General features: G+C 36.6%; 1 protein-coding gene across 3 annotated transcripts in view; it reads left to right on the top strand.

Annotated features, from left to right (window-relative positions):
• SGCD (sarcoglycan delta) overlaps positions 1-27,539 on the top strand; it is a 562,593-nt gene that overhangs the window by 278,081 nt on the left and 256,973 nt on the right. For all 3 annotated transcript variants that reach the window (XM_069102511.1, XM_069102512.1, XM_069102510.1), the window contains one exon: positions 13,686-13,787. In XM_069102511.1, coding sequence (XP_068958612.1) covers positions 13,686-13,787 — 102 coding nt within the window. The remainder of the gene's footprint in view (positions 1-13,685; positions 13,788-27,539) is intronic.

Genomic DNA, 27,539 nt, shown 5'->3' with positions numbered 1-27,539 from the left:
TAAATTCAGATCAATAGATAAAGAAATATTGAGACTCCATTTGATCCACCCTCTTATCTTCATTCTAAGTCATCTTAAGGATTTGTCTGCCAGGTCTAATCAACAGAATACTGGACTTGAAGGCAGAATGGTCTGGGTTTAAAACCCACCTCAGACACTTACTAGTTGTGTGACCCTGGACTAGTCACATAAATCCTTTGTGCCTCAATGTTATCATCTGTAAAAGGAGGGAGTTAGACTCAATGATCTCTAAAGTCCCTTCTAATTTTTCATCTATGATTCCAATAATTCCCAAGACTAAAAATTCCTAACTTTTTTCAGGAAACTTTTCTAGTGGGTTAATCATTTTTTATGAAATTATTCTTAATGTCTAACCCAGTTGTGTCCTGCTTCAATTTAAGTATGCTTACTTCCTTTTGGGTCTCCCTATCTTGCCCAGTCTCGATGTTTAGTGGTTACTCACAGGTTTGATCCTAATACCAATTGGCATGGAAGCTTTAATATGCTGTGTTTTTCTGATCTAAGTTGGCTCTCCCTTCCTTAGACATCCTTAGAGCCCTTTCCTCCCAAGGGATGCCCCATACCAGTGTTAGACTTGATGTGGACACCCAATTAGCTTTAGTCCTACTGTAGCCAAGAACTCTAGAAGTCAAGTGAGCACCAGTACCATTCTCCCTAGCAGCAGAGATTGTGTGTGCCACTAGCCCAGACTATTTCCTCATATTTCAAAGATTACAAAGGACTTTCCTCAAAACTCTGAGAGGTACTAATTGTCCCCATTTTACAAAAAAAGAAACTGAGTTTCTAAGAAGTTAAGTGAATCTCCCATGAAGCTCTTGTACTAAAGGTCTGGGGTAAGATTTGCACCATAGTCTTCTAACTCTAAGTCCATTGTTACACTGGACAAAGAACCATAGAAGCATAGAATAATAGAGCTAGAAGCAATATCACAGCATATAACATAGAACATTAGAATTAGAAATTACTTTAGAGGTAATCATTCAATTTACTCTTCTTACATATGAGAAAATTATAGTCAAAGAGATGCTTAGTTTTTGAAGGTGGTCAATTATATGTGTGGTCTTGAGCACGATATTTAGCCTCTCTGGGCTTCAATTTCTCCACTTGCAAAATGAGAGAGCTAGACTGGGTGGCTTCTGGGGTACCTTCCAGCTCTAAATCTATGATCCTATAACTTTCAATCATTTAATCTCTTCATATTACTATACCTTTCCATTTTATGGATAAATTTACCCCATTCAAATTCACAATTGTAAATTGTTAATCTTGGTTTTTCCTCCATCTTAAATTCTCATGTTTGTTCCTGTCTCTGTCCATCCCACCGTCACCTTTACAAAGAAAGAAAGGAAGCAAAAGGAATAGTACCAACACTAAAAAGCAATAATTGATATTTTCTTATCCCACTTTTCCCCCTTTTCTCTTCATCTAGCACAGCCACCAGTTATTCATTCTTTTATTTGTTTATATCATTTTATTAAAACCCTTTATGATTTCCCTTCCAAAGTTAAAATTTGTGGGGTTTTTTTATCTTGTGACTATTTATCTCCCCAACTCTATCTCTCTCTTAACACCCCCCCCATAACTCTTTCTTGTCTCTACTTGTTTTCTTATTGGGTTTAATGTATTTCAAAACCAAACCCTTTTTTGACTGATTCAGAAAAGAGTCAAATTCATAAGATGGACACTTCCCTACCTACTCCTTTCTCCATATTTGTATGCTTTTTTTCTGCTACATCTCACATATGTGAAATAATAATTTTCTTCCCCTTTTCTCCCCATTTTTCCCATGCCCACTTTTTTCACTTTCTTTCCTCTCCTATAGCCAAGAAAATAGAACAAAATCACCCTTAAAACTTACATTTGTCCTTCTTTAATTCTTCTATGACTCTTGAAAATTCCAAAGAGCCATTTGTATCTCCTCTCCTTGTTGAAATGTAAGCATTTGATCATATAATTTGTTGCTGTTACTATTCACTCATTTTCATTCATGTAGGATTCATGACCCTGTTTGGAGTTTTCTTGATAAAGATACTAGAGTGGTATAATAGGAAGTACCCTAGCACACCCAGGATGATCTGCTAGCACAGTTTCTTTGATCTGCTATGCTAAAGGAAAGACAACTTCTGAAGGGATTAACAATCTTACATTAATTTCATTCACTAGTTCAGAGGAAAGATCAGCACCCTAAATGTGGAGAAAATGCAAACAGAGAAAATAGCACAAACAGACAGGGATCCAACTTTCTGAATATAGCAATATTGCTATATACTTTACATACATCTGGATGGAGGAAGCACAGACATCTAAGAAGTCAGGGTTGAGGGGGTGTGGCTCTGAACATAAGGCTGCTTCGAATCTCAACCAGAAAATGAAGATACTTCTCATGAGCAAACCCCCAAAGCAAAATATTAAACCTCCCCAAAAATATAACAAAGATTGTGATACTTGATTGACTCGGAGTCAGAAGGCACGAAACCTACTTGACTCAACACAGCTGTGAATTATCAGGGTTCAAAGGAGATTAATCTTTCAGATGTTTGCAATTTAGCCTGAGGCTGAGAAACTGAAACTGAATTCTGAAAAGAAAACAACAAAAATCCCACTGTGCCTTGTGCTTACAAGTGGCTTGCCATTTCCCTCTTCCAGCTCATTTTACATATGAGAAAACTGAAGCAAACAGGGTCAAATTACTTAATGAGTGCCTGAGGTCAGATTTGAACTCTAGGCCCAGCCCACTATACAATCCACCACCTAATTACCCTGGTCATGGTTTAGCCCCTTGGAATTAATCAAATTCGTTTACTATTATCTCCTGTATTTGTGTTTCAAAGAGTCTACCCTGTCCTAGTCTTCTGATCAGAAATGATTGGAATTTCTCTAATAGCCCAATCAGGTTTGGAGAGGATTGGCTATCAGATGATAACTTATTTTTTGTCCAAGAGAAATTCACAAAGACCATTTTCTATGCAGTAAAGGGCTTGGGAGGATTGATGCTCCATAATGAAATCATGAATCTTTTGAAGTATTGAATTATGTAAGGACAGGTATAAAGTTGACTTCTCTTTCCAAAGCTCAATAATTCTCTCTTCTTAAGACCTCTTAAAAGTATCTGATTCTTTACATCACATTTATTGCTCCCCTTTGCACCATTAATTAACTCAACATTGAGCAATCATTAAATGCCTTCTGGGCATAGAACTTTGTGCTAGGTGCCTGTGGGAAATACCAAGTTTATATAAGATCTATACACACCTTTTCCCTCACAAAATTTATAGACTAATAGAGAGATCAGTTGCAAATAGTTAATTATAATACATAATTTTAAAACTATAGGAATTAGGGTTGAAATTATGATGTAGTCCAACCCTTTCATTTTACATACAAGGAAGACAAGACCAAGAAAAGTTAAGTGACTTGCCCAAAGTCACAACTAGTAATAAGCAATACAACTTATTTCAAACATAATACTCATCCCTACAACATACGCTTCTCCTTTCAGTCTAAGTACTTTAGAGATTATGAAACAAAGTGTTATAGGAAATTCAAGGGATCAGTGAAGACATCTTAGAGAAGATGTCATTTGAGTTACCTTTAAAGGATGAGCAGTAATTCAAAAGGAAAAATGACAAAAGAGGATATTTCAGTGATGAGCAATAGAGTAAGCAAAGTTACAAAAACAGAGAGCAAAGAGTAAATTGAAGGGCAGAGAGCAGATTATTCTAACTGCAATATAGAACTTATTGAGGAAAACCAAAGAAAATGAAGCTGAAAAAGTCAGGTGGTACAAAATGGCAGAAAGCCTTAAATGCCAAGCCACAGACAATATTTGGCAGACTATAAAAATTCAGGATTTTTGACAAAGCAATGCTATCTCTACATTTGTGAATAATAAAGATTATTCTGCCAGTCAAATGAAGAAGATTGATTAGAGGAGGAAGAAAATATAGGCAGGAGATTGATGCTTAACTGAACTATTAGGAAAACAAGACCTGATCCTTGAGTGGTAGCAGTGAGATTAGAAAAGGAAATGGAAAGATGGAATGAAAACAGCTTAGATGGGGAGTCTAGGTGGTGCAGTGGATAGAGCACTGGCCCTAGAGTCAAGAAGACTTGAGTTCAATTCTGGTTCTGACACTTACTAGCTGTGTGACTCTGGGCAAGTCACTTGACCCCAATTGCCTCCAAAAGGAAAAATAAAACAGCTTGGTGTATATCTGATTAAGAAAGGACAGAAATAGGAAAGAGTAACATAAGCCCAGAGTTCCAAATTCTTAATGGCACAATATTGAAATTAAAAGGAGAAGCTTACAAGTGATCATGTTAAATTTGACATATTAAGGAGGATAAATTGGACTTGAAGTGACAGTAGCATGTTGATATGGAAATCATAGGGTGATAGATTTCAAGCTTTCAAGGATAAGAGAGGCCATTTCCAGGACCACTCATTTTTTCAGATGATGTTTAGGCAACTGAAGATGTGGCCATTGAGCTGGAAAGAGAATTCAGATGTATTAATAAAGAAGCAAGAGTCTTGATGGAAATAATAGTTGAAACCATGTGAATGAACGTGATTGCCAAAGGAAATGTTGGATAAATAAAAAAGGGCAAGTTTAGATACTTTTGAAATACTCACCTTCAGGAGTTAAAAGAGAAGATGAGGAGCTATTGAAGGAGATAGGTTTATTCTGTGTGTGTGTGTATGTGTGTGTGTAAATAGGTAAAGGTGCATTTATTCATACCAGGGCAAAAATGTGTCTACTATTTTACTTAAAATTAAAAACTACATTTCAGAAAAAAATATACGAGGTCTAAAATTCTTCATGAGGAGTCCATCCCAGAAGTATCTCTTAGATAAAATGCATGTATGGAAAATAGAGTGATACTATGTTAATACCACTGGATTTTGAGTCAGAGGAAATATATTCAAATCTTGGCTCATTCACCTGCTTTCTTTGTGAGATCATTTTGCCTTGTTGGGCCTCATCTGTAAAACAAGGGGATTTGGGTTTGATCAGAGAATCTTAACCCTTTCTCCGTGTCATGGATCATTTTAGACAGTCTAGTGAATCCTTTGGACTCTTTTCTCAAAATAATCATATTGAAACACAAAAAGTAAAATACATGAGACTATAAAAGAAACCAATTATATTGAAATATGGTTTTAGAAATACATCTTTGAAAAGTTCACCTACCTCAGCATAAGACTATTTGATTCTATAAGGATCTCTGCCATCCTTTTCTTCTGTTACTGATGCTATGATTCTAAATCAGGATGAATCAAAGACTACAAATTACAGTTAGCTATTATTCTCTAGTTTCCCTTCACCATATTGATTCCTAGCTGACCCAGCTTGGGGTTACAAGATTATAGAAGAGGTTCAATGTGTTTATGTTGTAGGGAGCTGGGAGAAATTAGATGGGAGGAATCCCTTGCCTCCTTTCTCCATCTCTCTTTCTCTGGGCCCCCTCAGAACATGGATTAAATCCACTATCAACATATAGTCTTCAGGTTTGAAGGACTTAGGGGAAGTCAGTGAAAGTTCCACTGGGCAAGAAAGAAATTCCACATGTTATTAATTGTATTAATAATCAGGTGGACTCCCTCTCTACAGTGATAGTTCTTTATTCCATATCCTTTCACTTCAAATCCAGCCCTCTTTGCACTATAGCACTCAATCACCCAGTATTTATTAAATGCCTACTATGTGCCAGGCACTGTGCTAAAATCTGGAGGTACAAAAGGACAAAAACATGTCCTTGTAACCAAGGAGCTTACATTCTCATGAGGAAAAACCATGGAAACATGCAGATGCATACAAGATGCAGACAGAGCAGACAGAAGGTAATCTCAGAGAGAAGACACTAGCATTAATGGACACTGGGAAAGGCTTCTTGCAGAGGGCTCCTCAGTCTCCCTTTTAAGAGATTGCTGGAGAAACTGGTGAGGAAGCAGTTAAAATATAGAAGAAAAAAGTTGGATGTCTTTGAAACCTAAGAAAGAAAGTATATCTAACTTTGGGTAGGAGTTGTGGCAGGTGGAAGTAAGGGGTGCGGAGCTGATTCATTGAAATTTTTTAAAGCATCTTAAAATGAGGCATTGTGTTAGGCTCTGGGGATCAAAACAAACAAGAAAACCTAGTCCCTACCTGAAGCAGGTTAAGTTTTGCTGATTAACAGGGTGTCAAAAGCTACAGATGAGTCAAGGAGGATGAGACTTTAAAATGGCCATTGGATTTGATTAGGAAATCATTAATAAATTTAGTAGAGAGATGGAAAGATAAACCCAGAGTAAAGAACAGAGATGAGATTTGAAGCTTAGGCAAGGTACCTTTTTCAAAAAGTTTAGCAGTGGGGGTGGCCAGGTAGCACAGCAAGTAAGAGCACCAGCTCCAGTGTTGAGAAGACCTGGAGATCGAATCCCGGGCTCAGACACTTACCACCCACCCAGAAACACCTGGCCGTGTAACCTTGAGCAAGTTACTTAACCCTGATTGCTTAAAAAAAAAAAGTTTAGCAGTGAAGGAAAGAAGAAAGTTGAGATGCAGTTGAATAGCAATAGGCAGATTAAAGGAAGAGTAAGCATGGTAGAGAAGATGATGTACTGGACTTTGAGTTAGAAGACATGAGTTCAAATCCTGTCTCAAATATTTACTAGTTGTGTGAATGACCTCAACTCTCCATCAATAAAATGAGAGAGTTAGATTAGATGGCCTTTAAGGTACCATTTCCACATCTATTTGGCACACTGAATAAAATTTGGGGTCTGAAGTCAGGAAGACCCATCTTCCTGAGTTCAAATCTGGCCTCAAATACTTACTGTGTGACCCCAGCAAGACATTTTACCCTGTTTACCTCAGTTCCTCATCTGTAAAATGAACTGGAGAAGGAAATGGCAAACCACTCTAGTATCTTTGCCAGGAAAACCCCAAATGGGATCATGAAGAATAAGACACAACTGAAAATAACCAAACAACAACAGTCTTTTTACCAAGAAAACTTCAGATGGGGTCTCGAAGAGTTGGAAATGACTGAACAACAAAAAAGGTACCATTAAGCCCTAAATCCACAAAAAAAAATAATTTTGTTTTAAAGGAAATTGGAAAGATCTGAATATGTTTGTAGGCAGATGAGAAGAGGCAGGTCAACTGAGAATAAATTAGCAGGGAATTTTTACCTCTTTTGTCTGGTGAAGCCTATGGATTCCTTCTCAACACAATGTTTTTAACTTCATAAAATAAAATACATAGGGTTTCAGATTATGTACAATAAGGAAATGATTGTGTTGAAATATAGTTATGAAAATATTTTTTAAAAAAAGTTCACATACCCCAGGTTCTGAACGCCCACATTAGAGTGTATAAGTGTTTTAGTAAGGTCCTGGATGAGGCAAGAGAAAATCATAATAATTACTGACATTTACGTAGGGCTTTAAGTTTCTCAAAGTACTTTAAACATATCTCACTTGATTCTAAGAACAATGATACTAGCTGTGATCCAAAGCACAGGTGAAGAGATTAGTTATGGTGAGGAGAAAGAATATCTCTTTTTCTGTGACTTGAGGAAAAGAGAAAAGAATGGGCAATAATACTTAAGAATTTTGAGGACTCAGCATTCTCAGGCTTAACAGTGGAGTAAAAGGTAGGAAATTAGAGGCTACACCATCTGCTCTTGAGGCTGGGTATGGGATTGAGAGGAGACAGGGGAAAAAAAAGATTTCATAATTTTTATTTTAGAAAATGGGCAACATAAAGGATCCACTCAGGGACCATAGTTGGATTACACCTTGTTGTAATGGTTGTCTGATTGTTTTTGACATTTTTATCTTCCTGTTTTTTATTCATTTTATATTTTTCCCCAGACAAAAACCTACTTGAGGGTAGAACAATGTCTGTCAATTCTATTTCCTAGTACAGGTATCACACTAGGGCTCAGTAACTACAGCTTGATCAGTTGCTCTTTTTCTATCTTTTGCAGCTTGATTTGGTTAAAGCTATTTATTACTTCTCTGTTATCTGACTATGATGGAGAGTTTAGCATTGGGGATTGAATTTGAATAATGGATCCACCATTAAGACATTAGGATATTTTGAAATTTCCTACTTCCTTTCACACAGGTTCTCATTTCTCATTGCCAATTAACAATCATTTATTTATTAAGAGACTACTCTGGACCAATCTCTGTACTAATCCATGAATATGCAAAGACAAAATTAGAGCAATCCTTACTCTCAAAGAGTTTGCACTCTCACAGAGACAATATATAAATTTGTAGATGTTCACAAGTCAAGCCTGCAAGTAATTATTATATGTGCCAGGCACTGTACTAAATTCTGAGAAAAAAAAGACAAAAACAGCTCCTGCCCTCAAGGAATTCACAATCTTGTGAGGAAGACAGTATGAAAACAACTATATGTAAATAAGATATGTACAAGGTTAATTAGACATGATCTTAAAGGGAAGGCACCAGCATTAAGAAGAACTTAGGGAAGACTTCTTGGTGGAATCTTAGCTGAGATTTGAAGTAAGACAGGGAGACCAGAATGTTAAGGAAGAAGAAGAAGAGAAGGAAGGAAAGAAGGAAGGAAGGAAGGAAGGAAGGAAGGAAGGAAGGAAGGAAGGAAGGAAGGAAGGAAGGAAGGAAGGAAGGAAGGAAAAGAGAAAAAAGAGAATGAAATAAAAAGCTGAGGAGAATTCCAGGCAAGGGGAACAACCAATGAAAATGCACAGTCAGGAGATAGAGTATTTTATGCAAGGAAAAGTAAGGTGAGTGTCATTGGGTTATAGAATATGTGGAGGAGAGAGTAAGGTATGATAAAACTGGAAAGGTAAGAGGAGGATAGGATATGAAGGACTTTGAAAATGACAGATTTTTATATTTGATCCTGTAGGTAACAGAGAATTACTGGAATTTATGAAAAGGGGGAGGTTCAGTGGAGGGGAAGAGAAAGTGACTTGGTCAGATCTTCAGTTTTATAAACACATATAAAACAAGAAATGTTGGAAAGGAAGGCATTAGCAGCTGCTGGGACAAAGAAAGACCTAGTGTAGAAGGTTGTGCTTTAGTCTTGAAGGAAAATAGGAAGTCCTATAATATGAAGGGGAATGGAGAAAGTATATGACCTCTGATTTCAAGCTAGGATCCTGTACATGTTAAACCCTAGAGGTTAAACTCTAGGGTTTTACACTTTAAATGAGGTATAGAAAATTTGGTGAGGCCCCAGGGAAAGTGTTTTTAGAGGCATTAGACATTTGGTTAAAGAAATTAATTTTATAAAATTAAGAGATGAGAAAGCCAAGATGGCACACCAAAATAATCCTTAAAGCATATGCAGGACAATTGTACAGCAAGCAATCTCTGCTTTCTTTGCAAAAAAGAATAGGCCTGAGCTGCAGAAGGAAGGATTCAGGCTATGTAACTGTCTTGATTATATCCTGTCTTGACTGCTAGGTTTGCCCATGTCTAGACTGTCTCCACTCCCGTTCTCTATCCACACCAGTCCCACTGCCATCTAATGATCCAGAGATAGCAGAGTGAAAGGATGGGCAGTACTTGAAAGAAAGTGATTTATACTTTTATATACAAGATTGAGTGATGTAGTTAAACCTGAGACAGCAAGTCAATAGGGTCAATGGGGACATTTATAACTTGTGCTGAAAGGTTGTGGTCAGTACTAAACACTGGGAAGTAGGCTTATGTAATGAGGGATTGAATGAATATTGAAATTACTGAACTCTATAATAATGTACCTTATTTGATAGTTAGGTTAATATATACCATATGTATATTGGACTAGACTAGACCTGAGGGGAGGTTGGCAGGAGAGATACTATTCTGAGAACATGCAAAAAAACTAGATGGGAAATACCTGCATTCCCAGCCCCTCCCTCCATTCTACCATGTAATATACTTAACAATGCCAAATATCAAGTACACACTGGCCACTCATAGAATAAGATGATTAGGTGGGACTCACTCAAGTCTGACTGACTACTTTAATTTTCCTGGCTCCCTTTGAAGGAAGAAAAATTTCATTTTTAAAGGAAGAAAAAGAAACCCTTTTTTGTTTCTTTCTCATTAATTCAAGAATGATTCTGAATCTTCAAAGTGCCATTTGTATCTCACTCAGAGGGAAATTACAGCTTTAAAACTAACCTGAAATGCCTGTCTTAATAATAACTGTGGCTTTCTTTATTAGGTAATTAAAGGTGACATATTTTTAACTTAGGCTGGTCTCACAGTTTTTGATGCTTCTTCATACTAATTTCAATGTACTGGAACTCTAAGAAAAACTCACTCTGAACTTTGATATACTTTAGCTTAGCTACTATAGCCTGGGTCCTATTTTATTGCCTCAAGGAAACTGATTAAACACATTTATAAAGAGAATGGGCCATTTGTGGTCATTGGCTGGAGGGCGGCAGCAACTTTCTATATAGACTAGGAAAAAGACTGCCTGTTGATGGGACAGTGGGGACTGTGGGCACACTGGCCCTAGGAGGTAGATCCCAAAACATGAATCAGGACCAAACAAATCATTCAAGGAAGCAAGGTGAATATAAATATGAGAAAGAAGCAGTTTATCCTTAGTGGTTTTATGATCACTGATGGAAAGCTGGAAGCAATCTCAGAGAGTACCTTGTTTTACAGGTAAGTAAACAGAACCTAGTAAAATAAAGTAATTTGCCCCAAAGTCACAGAGATAGAAAATTTCAGAGCCAGAAATGAGTTTTATCTTTAACTAAAGATGAAGAATGAGGAAGAGTGAAAGTCGGTTATTAACAATAGTAATCCTTCCATCATAATATTTCTTGAATTTCTTCTTTCCTCTCCAATATCAATATTACTATCCTAAAATTACTGACTTGTTGCTTTTTCTAGTTCTTTATGGTATACAGAATGCTTTCTATTTGCTGTCTCATTTGATCCTCATAACAACTGTGAAAGCAAGGTAGAAAGATTATTTTTCATGTTTTGTGAAGTAAAAAGTAAATGTAGACTCATTCAATGACTTTCTATCTTGTTCTTGTGCCTTCTCTTGTTCATGAGAGCAATCAATCATTAAGGAATTATGAAGTTCCTACTAGCTGTCAGGTACTGTACTAGATGCTACAAATCCCAAAATAAAAATGAAACAGTCCCTTCCCTCAAGGAGCTTCCATTGTATTGGGAGAGACAACATGTAGGCAAACCCATAATCCATGAAGACAATCCCATTCAGATACCTGGATTACTGTTCCAGCCTCTTCACTAACCTCCATCCCTCTTGTCTTTCCCACAGTACCTCAACCTACTAACTCTTGTCATGCCATGGCTCTAAATCACTATTTTTACAGACTTCTTGAACCTTTCAAGGCTCCCATTTACTTGTAGGATCAAGTCTAAACTCTGTCATTTCAGGTCTTTTATCAATTCATCCAATCTTTTATCTCTTTCCTAAACATGGACCCTCCACCCAAATAAATCCAGCATCTTTTCTGTCCCTGTTAAGTCTGAGTTCATTTTTGCCAATATGATGATTTTGTCAAATTGGAATATCTGCCATGGAATGTTAACTTCCCCATGTCTGCGGTTCCAGATGCCATACTTCCTTCCAGAACAAGCTGAAATTCTACCTCCACTATGAAGCCTTTCCTACCAATTCCCATCGTCATCACCACCACTTGTTACTTACCATCATGCTTAGTATTTGTTTCTAGAAAACCTTAAATTCTTGCATATTGTTTTGCGCATGTATTCCTAACATTCCCAAAGAGATTCCAAACTCTTCAGGACAAGGAGCACGTCCTCTTCTTTTGCATATCCCACAACACCTACCAAGGGTTAGGTTCACATAAAGCACTTTATTAAAAGCAACTTACTAGCAATGGAAATGGCCAGTATTGAAGAGACCAAAAGAAGTTGTTCTGGTTATCTTTGTAGCTGCAGTCATAGGAAACTCTATTGAGAAGCCAAAAGGTATCTGTTTGAGTTTATAAAGAAGAACCAATTTATTGTATTGAGACTGTCTTTAGATTAAAAACTACAATATACAACATCCTGTGTGTTTTAATTAAACAAACTGAAATTAAAAATTAAAATGAATTTAATTAATAAAAATTAAATTTAAATAGATTAATCTGATCTAGTTTAGTTATCCTAAAGTCAGGTAGATGTATTTTATATGACTTTTTAAAATGGCAGCTAGAAGGAGGGTGCCAGAGCTTTTACTTCAAGGTGCTATGGATAATCACTATCCCAAGAGTACATTTTCTCCCTTTGGTAGCTTGCTATCCGTGGGCCCTCATGGCTATCTGCTCACAGAGCAAACACTCCCTTGCTTGCCATGGCCTGCAGTTCCCAATATAAATCCCATTCCTATGCTGCCTACATTTCTTTAGAAATCTGCCTCTCCCTCTAACACCTCTTATTCTTTACCTATCACCTCTTCCTCTTTAGTTCCCCATGGCCAATTTGCTCCCAACGGGTTAGAATTAGCTGTGGAAACTCAAGTTAAACTCTGTCCTTGTGTGACTCCACCCGAGGGAGCAGGCAGATTGTTTCCTAACATCTTCAACTGAATTTGTCCCAGACCATCACCAAGATTCCTAGTTATTAAGACATTGGTTCTTGTTTTTCATTATGTTTAGTAGCTACCATCTTTAGTCATTTGATCAATGTGCCATATGGGTTTATATGAAAATGCATTATCCAAGGTAAGGTAAAGGAACATGACTATGACCAATCAGCAGTCAATACCAAATCCCTTTCTTTTAGCCTTTGAAGTGCATCATCTGATGTTTAAATTTGGAGGTTTCACCATCTTGATCCTTCTTCCTATGGAACCCATATAAGAAAATGAGAAGTGGCTTGGGCTACTCAGTGGAAATGCTAGGCTGTCACCAAGCCAGGAGACAGACCAGAGTTTCACTTGTTTCCTTTGCTGTCAGCTTTATCTGCAGTTGTCTGGTTGAAGTCTATAGCAAAGAAATGAAAGGCAGAATCCTTATATCACTCCCTCCCTCTCTGTTTAAATGCATATACAATGACCCCTTTTGCACTCCCAAGATGTGAGCTTGGGCTTTCCAGAGAGAGAGAAATGCATTCACAGACTGTCTGCCAAGACAGAGGGTCTGCTCTGATATTCAGAATGTCACCAATTCCTGTCCTTTGAAAAAGCATCCAGTGAGAAGTGGAACACAACTTCCTTTTCCAAATTGATGATTTAAATCTATTGATTGTGTTGTGCCCATAAAGAACATGTGTACTAAGATATGTGACACAGTGGGACAGAGCCCCACAGATTTTTGAAAAGGCCATGTCTCAGATGACCAACTTCATTCTAACATGGGAAGTCATTCTCTCATCTCTTTCCCCTCCCCTTTCCTAATCCATTTGCCCAGGCTCTTTTAAATGGGCATCTTTCATTTGTGGAAATGGTTTACTGGGGGATAATATAGATAACTTGAACTAGAATTTTCTTAATGAGAGTAAGCTGCAAGGATAATATGGATAATTGTTTTAAAAAATGCCTCTCAGTATTTTACATGTTCTCCTGGGCTAGAAAAAGGGAAAAAAATGCAATAATTTTGTTTCAATTTCTGACAGCCTGGAGTATTAGAAATCTTGGCTAATAGCTTTTTTTTTTCTTTGTATGTGTCTTTGTGTGTCTGTGTGTGCATTTCAGGATGGAATGGGAAACTTGAGAATCACAGAAAAAGGTCTAAGGTTAGAAGGAGACTCAGAATTCTTGCAACCTCTCTACGCCAAAGAAATCCAGTCCAGACCAGTAAGTTTCTGATCAGAGGAGAGAAAATGATTTTACATCTGTAGTTTGAGTCTAAGAAATGATGTGTGTTGCCATGGCATCCTCCAAACTTGGAACAGCAGGAGGGTCCTGTGGAGAAAGAATGGGGCTGGGTAGTAGGAAATATGGGTTCTACCATGGATACAAACAAGTTATGAGGTCCTTGGGAAGGTTATTTAAATTCTTTGGGACTCTGTTTTATCATTGTCAAATGGAAATAATAATACCTGTCTGCCTTTTCAGCAATAGATTGAAAATAAAATGAGATAATAGAGATGGAAATTCTGGAAGTACTGTTCGATTATACGCTGTTGTTAGAAAAGTAGCAAGATACAATAGAAAAGGGAAATGGATTTGGAGTTGAAGGATCTATATTCAAATCCTGCCTCTGTCAACTACAACTAACTGTGTCCTTGGACAAGTGATGTAACTTCCCTTCACCTTAGTTTGCTTAAGAGTTGGACTAGATGACCTCTAACATCTTTTCTACTTTGAAATCTTTGAACCAATAAATTTCTTATTTTTGTTGATAATCATTGGCAAGAGAGAGCAGAGGTATATTTAGAAATGAAGAATTAGAATTTCTTACTATATGATTTGGGTTTCTAAGTTTGCGATAGGTCATTTAGAAAGCAATTGTCATGCTACCAAGAAGTATTTAGATTTCAAATGGAATCTACACACATACACACACACTTTTTTTTTTAAGCAATCAGGGTTAAGTAACTTGCTCAAGGTTACATGGCCAGTTATTTCTGGGTGTGGTGCTAAGTGTCTGAGCCCGGGATTCAATCTCCAGGTCATCCCGACACTGGAGCCAATGCTCTTACTCGCTGTGCTACCTGACCACCCCCATACACACAGTTTCACACAAATTTCACATATTCACCCATTTTTTAAAATCATTCTTTCATGTGAGTAATGAATTTTGTGACCCTTTTGCCCTTTTTTGTGGATAATATTGCCATCAACTTGGACAATAAAGGAGGAAAAGCTTATTATTGTTATTGTTCCATTTCTCAAATAACCAGGTCTCCTTACATGCAGCAAATAAATTAAAACTTCTTCTAAATGCCATGATCACATTATACTAGTCCATTGGGAAAAACCAAGACCAGTGAGTAGGAGTTATGGAGTGATAGATTTGTGCTCAATGTAAGGAATTCTGTCCTAATGATTTGTGTTGAATTATGAAATCATGAGTTCCTTATTCATTGAAACATGTTCAGGTGTTAGGGATATTTTAAAGAGGCTTCTTGTATTGGGTGGAAAACTGGACTAGCTGATCCCTATGGCCCCTTCCAATTATATGATGCTATGAGTCTTAAACTTCTAAAACAAAGAAACTGATATAAAAAATGAAATTCAGCAACCCAATACAGTATACAATTTTACCCTAGCAGCCTTCAAGATAACAAGTTGCATTTGAACAGTGAAATTTTGTGATTGCCAACAAATATTAATTCAGATCTATCTGAACATATTTTAAATTTTATATATATATATATATATATATATGCACAAATCAGATCATTGTATAAGAATGTATCGAGTACCTTTATGCTCCAGAAAACTGGTCTATGAAATAATATTCTAGTAAACTAGTATTTGGTATCTAGTATAATCCCCCTTGCAAAACTTGGGGAGAGGTAGCATTGTGCAAGATAATCAATAAGACTTTTTCCCGTAGAGTAGTTAATTAATTTACTCTCTACTCTTAAGGAGTTTAAGCTTTAGAGGAGTTATGGTAAAGAAAAAACTTGGAATCAAAAGACCTAAGTTTGAATCCTTTTTCTGCTGTTGGTTTGATCTAGGCCAAGTCATTTAACCTATCCACAACTTATTTTCTTTCTGTAGAAAGAGGAGATTGGACTGGATGACCTTGAAGGCCCTTTCCAACTCTTCTGTGATTAAATGATAATAGGAGGCATAAAATGGGCAAAAAATGAAGTTTGGTTATATTCATTTAATCTGGGTTCCATGCTATGTAAATCCCACTGATGGGGCCGAGCCCCAAACTGCTTAAAATTTTTGAAGAAGGAATTTTTCAGTATTTGGAATTGCTTTCAGGAACTGCTCAGTATTTGGAAGTGCTTATACCCTAACACTTGGAAACACAACTGCGTCTTCAAGTGTTGGGGTATAAGCACTTCCAAATACTGAGAAATAACCTGTTTTTGTCTTCCAACCAATTAATGTGTAAATTACAAATGATCTTTAAGTATTTCTTCCTAGTCTAATAAAGATACTCGGCAACATATTGTTAAGCCTTTAGTTGCAATTACTCTGACTACTTAAAAATAGTCATGGTGCAAGTATTTTTTTATTTCTAATTCCAGTTTTCAATAGTCCAGACTGGTCTTTTTCTCATTAGTTCAAATTAAAAATTTCTGTGTAAATAAGCAAGACTATGTTAGGGATCTGTGAGCAGGGCTTTTTCTGATAAGAGTTTGGATTAATTGTAGGAAGCTTTCTAGAAGAGAACTGAAATTCTGGACTTAAATTCAAAGGAAAACAGAGATATTGGCTTGGCCACAAGAGGAAGAAAATTGTTGCATATATTTAGGCCTTTGAATAAAACATGATCCATTTGCAAATTGGCTAGTCCTTTTAAAATTAAGCAGATGAGCTACAGCCAGCTGAAATAATTACTTGATTAAGGACATATTAAAACAACAACAAACTTTTAATTCAAAAAAGTATAAAAAGACAGTGAGTTCAAAAGCAATGAACAGTTTTTGAGCTAAAGTATTTATTTTTTTATTATATCATGGTTTTCTGTAACTCATTTCAAAATTAATAAAGCACATTTCCTATTTAATATCATTTTTGAGTTTCAAATTAGTTTGTTTCTCTATCTGGGGAGAAGGAAACAAGTATCTATTGAGTGCTTACTATGTGACAGGCACTGTGCTAAACACAATTTACAAATATTATGTCATGTGATTCTTACATGAGACCTGTGAGGAAGGTACTATTATGACTCATCTTTTACATTTGAAGATACTGAAGCAAACTGAGATTAAGAGACTTGCCCAGGGTTATGCAGAATTTCTGAGGATGAATCTTAACTGAGATCTTCCTGACTCCAGGCCCAGTGATCTATCCACTGCATTACCTAGCTTCCTCTCCTAATACACTGCCTGTCCATTTGCAAATGTGCCTCTTAGGTTCTCTACCTTAACATCAGTGTTTCTGATGCTGTTCTGAGGACTGAGTACAGGCCAGGGGTGATATTTCAAACTTTGCCACAATGAAGAAGACTGAATTTATGCAGGAGATAAAAGAATAATACTATTAAAGGATTACTAATAGTCTGACCCTGATTCTACCCTCAAATTTCCAAACTGGAAACAAGTCATCCTCCTCCCTCTTGGAATGCACAAAGAACTTTCAATCTCCCCTTGTTGTTATGTTGTCTGCATGTCATAGCTCTCTCAGATTGTTAGCTCCTTCAGAACAAAAAGGAAATATTGTTTTTCTCTCTTTATCTCTCTCGGTACCTAATAAAGTATTATTCCCATTGTTCTTAGTAATTGCATATTTAATATTGAGTATTTAAGTTAGTAGTTGTTACCTGAATACATGGCAAGATATAAAAAGTCACACCATAAACAAATTAAAAGAGCAAGGAAGCAAATATCATTTGAATCTATGGATAGGGGAAGAATGTATGACCAAACAAAGAACAGAGAAGATCACAAAGGGTCTAATGGATAATTTTGATTAGATAAAATTTAAAAGATTTTTTTGCACAAACAAAGTCAATGCAGCTAAAATTAGAAGAGAAACAGTTAATTAGGAAAAATCTTTGCAGCAAATTTCTTTGATAAAGGTTTCATTTCCAAACTATATAAGGAAGTGACTCATCTTTATAAAAATAAAAACCATTCTTTAATTGAGAAATGATCTCAGATATGAACAGGCAGTTTTCAAAGAAAGAAATCCAGGCTATAAATAACTACATGAAAAATGCTTCAGATCACTAATTATTAGAGAAATTAAAATTAAAGCACATCTGATGTGCCATCTCACCCCCAATAAGATTGACAGAGATGACCAAAAAAAAAAAAAAAAGGAAAGAAAAGAAAAGGAAACTAATAGGAATTGGCATTTGATCAGGAGCCAAAGTGAAATGACAGAGGCAGAAAATGTAGTAAATTTTTGTCAACAAAATAAGTTAGTATAGATAAGGAATGGAATTTAGGGGTCCTGGAAATAGGATGTGCTATCTAGGTCTAGGTGCACTGAATCCTTGTCAAAGGTGACAGAAAGAGCTCAAAGAATAAATGAATTATAGCTGTAACACAGTGGAAAAAAAAAAAGCAAATAGTCAAGCAAACTGATTCCCCTGAGTTTTAAAATCAGTGGGAAAACCTCTGCCCTTTCTACTCCAATGCCTCATCATAGCAGTTCTAGATTCTCTGGATTGATAAGAGACTTTGTTTTCCATAGCTCTTCAGAAGGAAGCCATCTCTTATCTCACTTCCTTCTATAGAGAAGTGGTGTCCATTTGCATTAACTTACAGCCCCCTTCCCTTTGATGGTGCATAAGTAATTAAACAACATTTAATGTCACTTTAACTTTATGTTTCTGTAGTCCCCCTGGAAATGGACCAGGAGAGTAACCAACAGAAAGTTCAGGACGATATCCGATTTCATTATTGAAGGTTGTAACCCTAGGAAAGCCACTACAAATTGATTTGTGTGATAGCAATCACTTAGGAAGAAAAGTTAATGAGAAAATGTTCATATCTATAAATGTTTCCATCTAGGAATTAAATGAAAGCCTCAGGACCTTCTAACTTCAACTGCACTGAAGTACAGAACATGTGTGTGGAAAAGCCCGGAATGATGCTATTCAGGAAATAGCATGGAAGGAGGAAGGATAAATAAACCATCTCACCATGTTCTGTTCCTAGAAATACCACTGGAATGTAGTTGCACCGTATCTTGCATAGTTAAACAATTTGCTGCTATTGGTTACTTATTTTAATCCACATTTCAAAGGAATGAAGAAGGGGCAGGAAGCATATTTCTACTCCCAGTAGGGAGGTCATTTTTACAAAGGACCATGAGTAAATGGCATGAGAGTTTGTCCAACTGATGCAGATCTTCCTATGGCTTTGTGATGGTTTCTTATATTTAGTTACTGTCCTGATCATATTTGTGAATAGACCAACTTAAAAGGCATAAGGTTGATGAATAGGGAAACAGGTTGAAAAGGTGAAGTTGTTAAGACATTCACCTCAAGTATGATCATAGCAGGACAACTAGGAGGCACAGTAGATAGAGCACTGACCTTGGGATCAGGAAGACTCAACTTCCTGAGTTCAGGTCTGACCTCAGAAACTTAAATACCTGTGTGAACCTGGACAAGTCATTCAACTTTGCCTCAATTTCTTCATCTGTAAAATGAACTAGAGAAGGTAATGGCAAACCACCCCAGTACCTCTACCAAGAAAATGCCAAATAGAATCATGAAGAGTTAGACATGACTGACATGATTGAACTATAACAGCTATGTACTTCCTGCATGTTATTAAAAGCAGTGCTCTCTTTAAACTCTGTATCTGTATTCTCTGCCAGACTTACTAAAGCCACTATTCCACAAGGCTTAAAGGTACAACTGAGCCACTAAATTAGGATCTCAGGATCTGTAGGGAAGAGGAAATTAGGATACTGGGACTGCTTGTGATGCTAGAGGGGGCATAGTCATAGTAGTGCCTTTGAAAGATTTGGATAATAGGGTCAAAGATTTAAAGGTGCAAAGGTCCAAACCACTAGTTTGAAAAATGAAGAAAATGAGGCCTAGAAAGATAAAATAAATTTCCCTTACTCTGTAGGGACACACTGGTAAGGCAAATGTCAAGAAAATGATAAGAGAATAGAAAGAAGCACCACTAGATCTGGGTCTAGAAGTGAACTATGTAATTGAGGCAACCAACAGTCTTCACAATCAGATCTGAAGGCAAAAGTTTCAGAAGAAAAGTGCCAAGACCTTTGGATCAGTTAAAATGGCTGGTGAGATAGCCAGAGAATCAATTAAGCCAAAGTAACTTTTGCTTTTGTATATAATATTAGAAAATGAATAAAGCACTATTAGCAATAGTACCAAAAGGACTGACATCACAATGGCTATCTACATGTGTTTTGAAGGGAAAATAAATGATCCAATACTATGTGCTTTCTCCATGATAATAGTTTTTTTTTTTCCTATGTGAAATGAGGGAATTGTACTACATCAGGGATTCTCAACCTGGCATTTATGAATTTCATTTTTATATGATGGTAACTACTTCAGTATAATTGGTTTCCTTCATAAAACTATATATTTTATGAATATTTTATGATTTGGAAAACATTCTGAGAAAGGGTTTCACTAGACTGCCAATGGGGTCCAGGACACAAAAAAAAAAAACGGTTAAAGAACCTCTGGACTAAAGAACTCTCAAGTTGGGGCGGCCAGGTGGCTCAGCGAGTAAGAGCACCGGCTCCAGTGTTGGGATGACCTGGATCAAATCCAGGCTCAGATGCTTAGCACCACACCCAGAAATAACTGGCCGTGTAAGCCTGAGCAAGTTAATTAACCCAGATTGCTTTAAAAAAAAAAAACTCTCAAGTTTCTTCTAGCTCCACATTCTGCTTTCATGATTCAGTGAATCTTTCAGGGTCACATGGTTTATGTCTGTGAGTCCCAAGAGCATGCACTCATCTCCAGAAATTTCAGAACTAAAGCAACAGTGGACTGAAGAGGTCAAAAATTATGGTGTGTTGATATGGTTTAAAAGTTTTTGGAGCACCTGACTGCTGGACATCCAATAATTTCTGGAGATTATTCTGGCATTTAATTTAATTGTGGAACTGAGATGTTCTGTTATTGCTGCTACTGTTGATGTGGCTTTTTGCTGTTTTGAAGGGTGTTGTTGTTGCTATGTGTTTGAGATGAGAGCTATTTTTAATGCAAACAAGGCTTTGAATTGTGTCAAATCTATTTTGAAGATAGATTTTATGGTAGGTGGTAGATCCAGAAACTAGCAATGTAATTTGAAGATTTTTTTTTATAGACCTGGGATTTCATTGGTATAGGGAACTTAGGAAACTCCTTCTATGGATAAAGATTGGCCATTATTCTGCAATGAGTTGCTTCATTAGTGGTCTTAGAGTTTCCTACAATCCTGCTATGACTTACTAAGGGTCATGTAGTCAGTATGTGTCAGGGGCAGGAGGAGTTTGACTCCAGGTCTTTTTGACTCTGAGGCAAAGTCTATGCCATTTTGCTCCTTGTGAGGCTCATTTGGAGATTACTCTTTAAAATTTAAACATCTGGCAGTAAATTCATCCACCCTGCATTTTTTATTATACTTCTTTGGAGTTTGCTACCCTTGTTTAAAATTAAGCTAAATCCCCCATTCCCTAAACTTGCCAGACAACAAGTATCTTTTATCATAATTACCATTGACCAGTCATTTTGGTTTGGAAGATGAAGGACACTTTAGCCTTATCACTATCTAAAGGTTTGGGTTTGCCCCATTGAGGGTCTCAGTCTTCTCAAAATGGGAGAGGTGCATACTCCATTTTCTCTAGTTTCCTCCACTGCCTACTCAAAGTGCATGCCTGGCTTCAAGCATGGCAAAGAAGTTTTCCTTTCTCACTACTCCTTCAACACCTTCTCATAACACTGTTGTAGGATCTGTGAGGGTGAGGTTATTGTCCAAATCGTTCAGTCTTCACCACTGCATATGCCTGAGAAGCAGATGTTCCCTTGACAAAGCTTCCATATTTCCAGAAGTCATGTATCCATGCTGCCATTGTCACAGAGCTGGCAAGTAGGGGGCCAAGAACAAAGAGAATGGAGAAGGCAGTATAATTTGAGAATTAGAATTCTATGCCTCAAACTCTGGGGTGTCCAGGGAAAAATGGAAGGTACCAAATTCACACAGACCCTTCAAATAAGTCTGGACCTTGACTAAAGAAGACCCATTGTCAATGAAAGTTATGTTCCGAGGTGCCATGTTTCCATCTAGCTTCAAAGCCAAATGATAAATATAGTGGGTTCTCCCTGGCAAGCTGAACATCTTCAACTCCCAGCTGAACATCTTGCACACTAAACAGTATTTTCCATGCCACTTGCATGGAACATGAGCATCTTGCTGTCTTTAATTAAGAAGCTAACTGGACCATGAAGTATTGCCTGAGTAAATAAAAGTGATTTGTACTTAGTCAGAAAGGCACATTAGGCATCTTTGCATTTCTTTTCTTGAACATAAATTATGGAGATTATTAAAAATTGGAAGGGTCATCTATAAGCCCATCTGTACTGCAAAGCTGATTGTCATTCCCAAAAAGTATCTGTCTTTCTAAGTGTTGTAATTTATTGTGGACAACAGTGGGAACCATCTGCTTACTTTTTAAAAAAATTTTATTAACCAGGCAAGCAAACCTTGAGTGAAAGTTGCATATGAAAGTACAGTAATTTTGTGTTCTAGGAAAACACAAATGATGCTTCAATAGTCTCAGAGAGACAGTGCCTTTAAAATCATTGGTGATTATTTTTTTGTCTAGAAAAATGAATGTGTGCTTTTTTTCCCTTAGAAAAGTTCAGGATGTAACACTCAATCAGTCAATCAACAAATATTTCTTAAATACCCAAGCATTTATGTTCCAGGAACTGTGCTAGATGGTGAGGATAGAAAAGAAGAAAAAGAAAAAAAAAACAGTTCTTGCCCTTGAGAAACCTATATACTATTGGGGGAGGCAATGTGTATACATTTAGCTATGTAAAAAGATATAAGGTATTTAGAATAGAGGGAAGTTATACTACCTGGACAGGGAGGGGGGGGGAGTCAGAAAAGGACTTATGTAGGAGATAGTATTTGAGCTCAGCTTTGAAGCTTCCTAAGGATGCTATGGCAGCTAGCTGGTGCCATAGTGCACAGAGGGCATGGCCTGGAGTCAGGAAGACTTCTCAACCTGAGTTTAAATCTGACCTCAAATACTTACTAACTGCATGACCCTGGGCAAGTCACTTATCTCTGTTTACCTCAGTTTCTTTATCTGTAAAATGGAGAAGGAAATGACAAAACACTACTGTATCTTTCCAGGAAAACCCCAGATGGGGTCACAAAAACTCAGACCCAATTGCAAACAACGAAATAAGGATGCTAGGAGGCAGAAAAAAGGAGTGAGTGCATTCCAGGCATGTGGGGAAGCTTCCATGAAGGCATGGGAAGAAAAAATGAAATGTCATGTATGAAGAAAAGTACATATTACAATTTAGGATGATCAAAGAGTGTCTGAAGGGGAATAATGTATAATAAACTCAGAAAAGCAAGTTAAATCTAAATTGTGAAGGATATTAAATGCCAAATAGAGAGGTTTGTATTTGATTCTATATATACTAGAGAGGCACCAGAGTTTATTAAGTAAAAGAATGTTTAGACCTTTGCCTTAGGGATATCACTTAACTGTAAAAAGGACTGAAAGCAACAATAAGCTTTCCTTAGTTTGTCCCTCCAAACAGGACTTTAGCAGAAGTAAAAGTTGTTAAATCATAGTAAGATTTGAGTGGCAGGGTGCAACCGTCCTGTCCCCAGATATCTCATTCTCTTTCTTTCACAATGCCTGAAATTAGAATCGCTCCCTTTTGGGGGTGGCTAGGTAGCTCAGTGAATAGAGCACCGGCCCTTGAGTCAGGAGGACCTGAGTTCAAATCCAGCCTCAGACACTTAACACAAAACCTAGCTTTGTGAACTTGGGCAAATCTCAATCCCAATTGCCCTCCAAAAAGCAAAAAAAAAAAAAAAAAAAAGAATCACTCCCTTGGAGTTTTTTGATCTTTTGAAGATTAAAATGACAATACATTTGGGTATGTGGATGGATAATAATATCTTACACATTATCAACTAAGCTCTCCCACCCCAGCATTTAGTAATCATTATGTTAGTTATCAGACAAATGAAAGCAAGGTCTTTTGGGGGCAGGGAGAAAAGAGAGAAAGATGCCACAGGGGAAGAATGCCAAAGACAAACCATCTATGTCAAAATTTTACACCAGATAGAATTTTTAGTATTGTCATATCCACAGACCAATAAAAAGACCATTAAAAAAATTGATGTAACCCCAGATACAGGCATAGCAGGCAGACTTCAATCCACATTAGAACTGGATCTTTTCATTCAGAAACTTTAGCTTCTCTTCAATCTGTTGGTTTTATTAAAAAAAAAAAAAGGTTGCTACTCTGTCTCAATACTATTTTAATGAAAGTTTCTGTTTCCCAAACTGCAAATGGCTAGCTTGTCTGATCATATGTCTTGCTTATTTCATAAGTGACATTTAAGAGAAAAAAAAATACCCACAAATATTGTGATTCACTACAACATGGTTTATGTTCTACTGATAGAAACCTGTGTTAGATAATAGATGTCACACAGTCAACATTACCTGCTGAATTCTTAAGAGTTTATCTTTTAAGGCATATGTATTCAGGCCTAAGTGTGCCCATGTGTGTACCTGGGGTTGCATCCAGCTTATAATGGCTTCCAGAGACTTATCAAATCTGACATGTACTACCTACTTTTATGAATCATATTATGATAAATCATGACCAGAAAGAAACTGGAATATACTGCTAGGGATTATCATATCCTGGTGAAGAAGAAAACAAAACAAAACCCCCTGAAAACTTTAGGGTTAAAGGTGGTATTTTAATCATGACTACTTATTGAAAACTTCTCACATGAGAGGTAGTTTTAGGAGATGGATAGGTATTGAAAAATATAGTAACCAAAAATTAGATTTGAGCGCATGCACACACACATACACACACACACACACATTGGTTAGTCATTTCTCTCATGACCTCATTTGGGGTTTTCTTGGTAAAAATACTGGAGCATTTTGCCATTTCTATTGCCAGCTCATTTTACAGATGAAGAAACTGAGGCAAACAGGATTAAGTGACTTGCCTAGGGTCACATAGCTAATCTGAAGCTGGATTTGAACTCTGGTCTTTCTGACTCTAGACAACACCCTATCCAGTGCATCATTTAGCTTCTCTCAACCCATTTGTTGCTGTTATTCAGTTGTGTCTGACTCTTTCTGATCTATTTGGGGTTTTCTTGGCAAAGATTCTGAAGTGGTTTACCATTTTACAGATGGGGAAACTGAGGTAAACAATTTATATATATATATGTATAAAGATATATATATATACATATATGTGTGTGTGTGTGTGTGTGTGTGTGTGTATTTTCCTTATGGTCTTATAAATCTCATCAAGCTATAAATGGAGGTGATGGGCAAAGAAAACTACTCACATAGTAAAACTACTCACATATTCGCAAATGCCAAAACCACGGAGAACAGCAGGTACAACATAGAGAGATTATCAGCAAATAGCACCAGTAATGCACATGAGATAATGCCCAAGAAAGAAGAGAGCTAGCAGTAAAGCCCGAGGTCTCAGATGTCTGTGCACAAAAATATTTAGTGTAGATAATATACAAAGTGAATGAGAGACCACCATGCAAGAAGGTAAATTCATCCTTATGGGTATCTTGGAGACATTAGGGATATGACCCATGACTGTAATATGGTGATGGAAAGACACTTTCTCCCAAAGGATTAAAGGGGAAATAAGAGTAGTTTTGTTTATTTGGTTTTGGTCACAGACCTGGTCTTACGGACTCATTGCAAGTCATGCCATTGCTACTAATTTCATTTATATGTGGAGCTTTCGGATAACTAATATACTTCTCCTCAAGTTCTTCCAAGGCACTTTATTGTGGCCTAAAGCTATGAGGAATGAGAGTCAGGATCCAGAAGTTTCCATAATCTAGAATAAATGGGCTTCATCTATTAAGATGAATTAATCAATTAGATTTATTAAGTAACTACTATGCGCCAAGCACTGTGTTAGGCACTAGAGATTCAAATGTCAAAGTGAGACAGTCCTTGGCATTAAGGAGCTTACAGTCTACAGGTAAAATTTCATAGGGATAAATGCAAAGTGCTATCCTTGGGACCAAAAACAAAACAAAACAATTTTGAGTCCATGATAAGACACGTATAGCTAGACGCCAGTTTATGTGAAGAAAGCGTCAGGTTTTTCTCCCCACTATTATTTGGTAGAATTTTTTTTAAATGCTAGCTCTGTCAATAAGCTAAAGAACCCCAAAGTATAAACATCAACCAAGAAGAAACAAAACCATCCCCATTTGCAGTTGACATAATAGTGTACCCAGAAACGGCCAGAAAACCAGAAAAGAAAATCATAGAGAAAATTAATGGCTACAGCATGGTTACAAGATACAAAATGTATTCACAAAACCATTACCATTTTACAAACAATACTAAGCAAAAAATTAAAAAAAATGGTAAGAGAAATTCTATTTAAAGTATAGAATTCATAAACTACTTGGGAGTTAATCTACCAAGACATAAATAAACTTACATAAATATAACTACAGCAGCAAAAGCCTGGAAACAATGAAGGAGCCCACTGATGGGAGAATGTTTGAGTAAAGCATGTTATGGGAATCCTCCTGCACTATAAATGTTGAAGATGAAAAAGTCAGAAAAGCATTGAAATATATGTTAACTGAAGCAAAATGACGTAAACAGAAACTATACATATACATATATTTGTATATGTATACATAAACATAAATAGAAACAACAACCACAGAAAGTAAACTGAATGCTGCATATTCATAATGACCAAGGTTTGCCCCTGAGAAGAGTATAGACCTGGCTTCCTTCTCTTAAGCAGAGAACAAATAAAAACCATCTGACTCAGTTGATATATTGGCTGGCTTTACTGAACCATTTTTTCTTTCTTTTTTAGTCTTTGTTATAAAGAGTAGTTTGATATGAGGGAAAGAGGAAAAGATTTATTTGGAAATAAAAGTATTGTAAAATTGAAAGGTGTAAATATTTAAAAAATACAACTATAATGCACTAAATAATAATAACAATAATAATAGGAGACCAAGATAATTTGAAAGAGAAACACTTCTCATGGATGAGCTATGCCAGTATAATAAAAATGACATCAACCAAGTGAATTTATCAATTTATTTGTATACCAGTCAAATTACCAAGGACATACTTTTTAGAACTAGATTTAATAACTGTAAAATTCATTTATGAAAACAAAAGTTCTAGAATATGAAAATAAATAATGAGAAAAATACAAATGGAGGTAATATAACATTATCAATATAACTTTAAACTTCATTTAAAATAAGTATTCATGAAAAAAAACTGATACTGGATAAAAAACAGAAAAACAGGTCAGTAGAACATATTTAATAAACAAACTAAAACTCAAAACAGAAGTAATCAATAACATTAGAAAATCATTTATATATTCAAGAAGATGCATTAGAAAGATTCTAGATAGAAGAAAGATTCTAAGATTCAGTCTCTCTCTGTCTCTGTCTCTGTCTCTCTCTCTCTCTGTCTCTCTGTATCTCTCTCTGTCTCTGTCTCTCTGTCTCTGTCTCTCTGTCTCTCTCTGTCTCTGTCTCTCTCTGTCTCTCTCTCTGTCTCTCTCTGTCTGTCTCTGTCTCTCTTTGTCTCTGTCTCTTTCTCTCTCTGTCTCTCTGTCTCTCTGTCTCTGTCTGTCTCTCTCTGTCTCTCTGTCTGTCTGTCTGTTTGTCTCTCTCTCTGTCTCTTCTCTGTCTCTCTGTCTCTCTGTCTCTGTCTGTCTCTGTCTCTGTCTCTCTGTCT

Source organism: Petaurus breviceps, unplaced genomic scaffold, assembly GCF_028583685.1.
Source record: "Petaurus breviceps papuanus isolate PSGF00001 unplaced genomic scaffold, PetGlider_PUasm1.0 551, whole genome shotgun sequence".
In the NCBI taxonomy this organism is placed as follows: domain Eukaryota; kingdom Metazoa; phylum Chordata; class Mammalia; order Diprotodontia; family Petauridae; genus Petaurus; species Petaurus breviceps.
The sequence above is the reverse complement of the archived record's forward strand: the minus strand, read 5'-3'. Positions and strand labels throughout refer to the sequence as shown.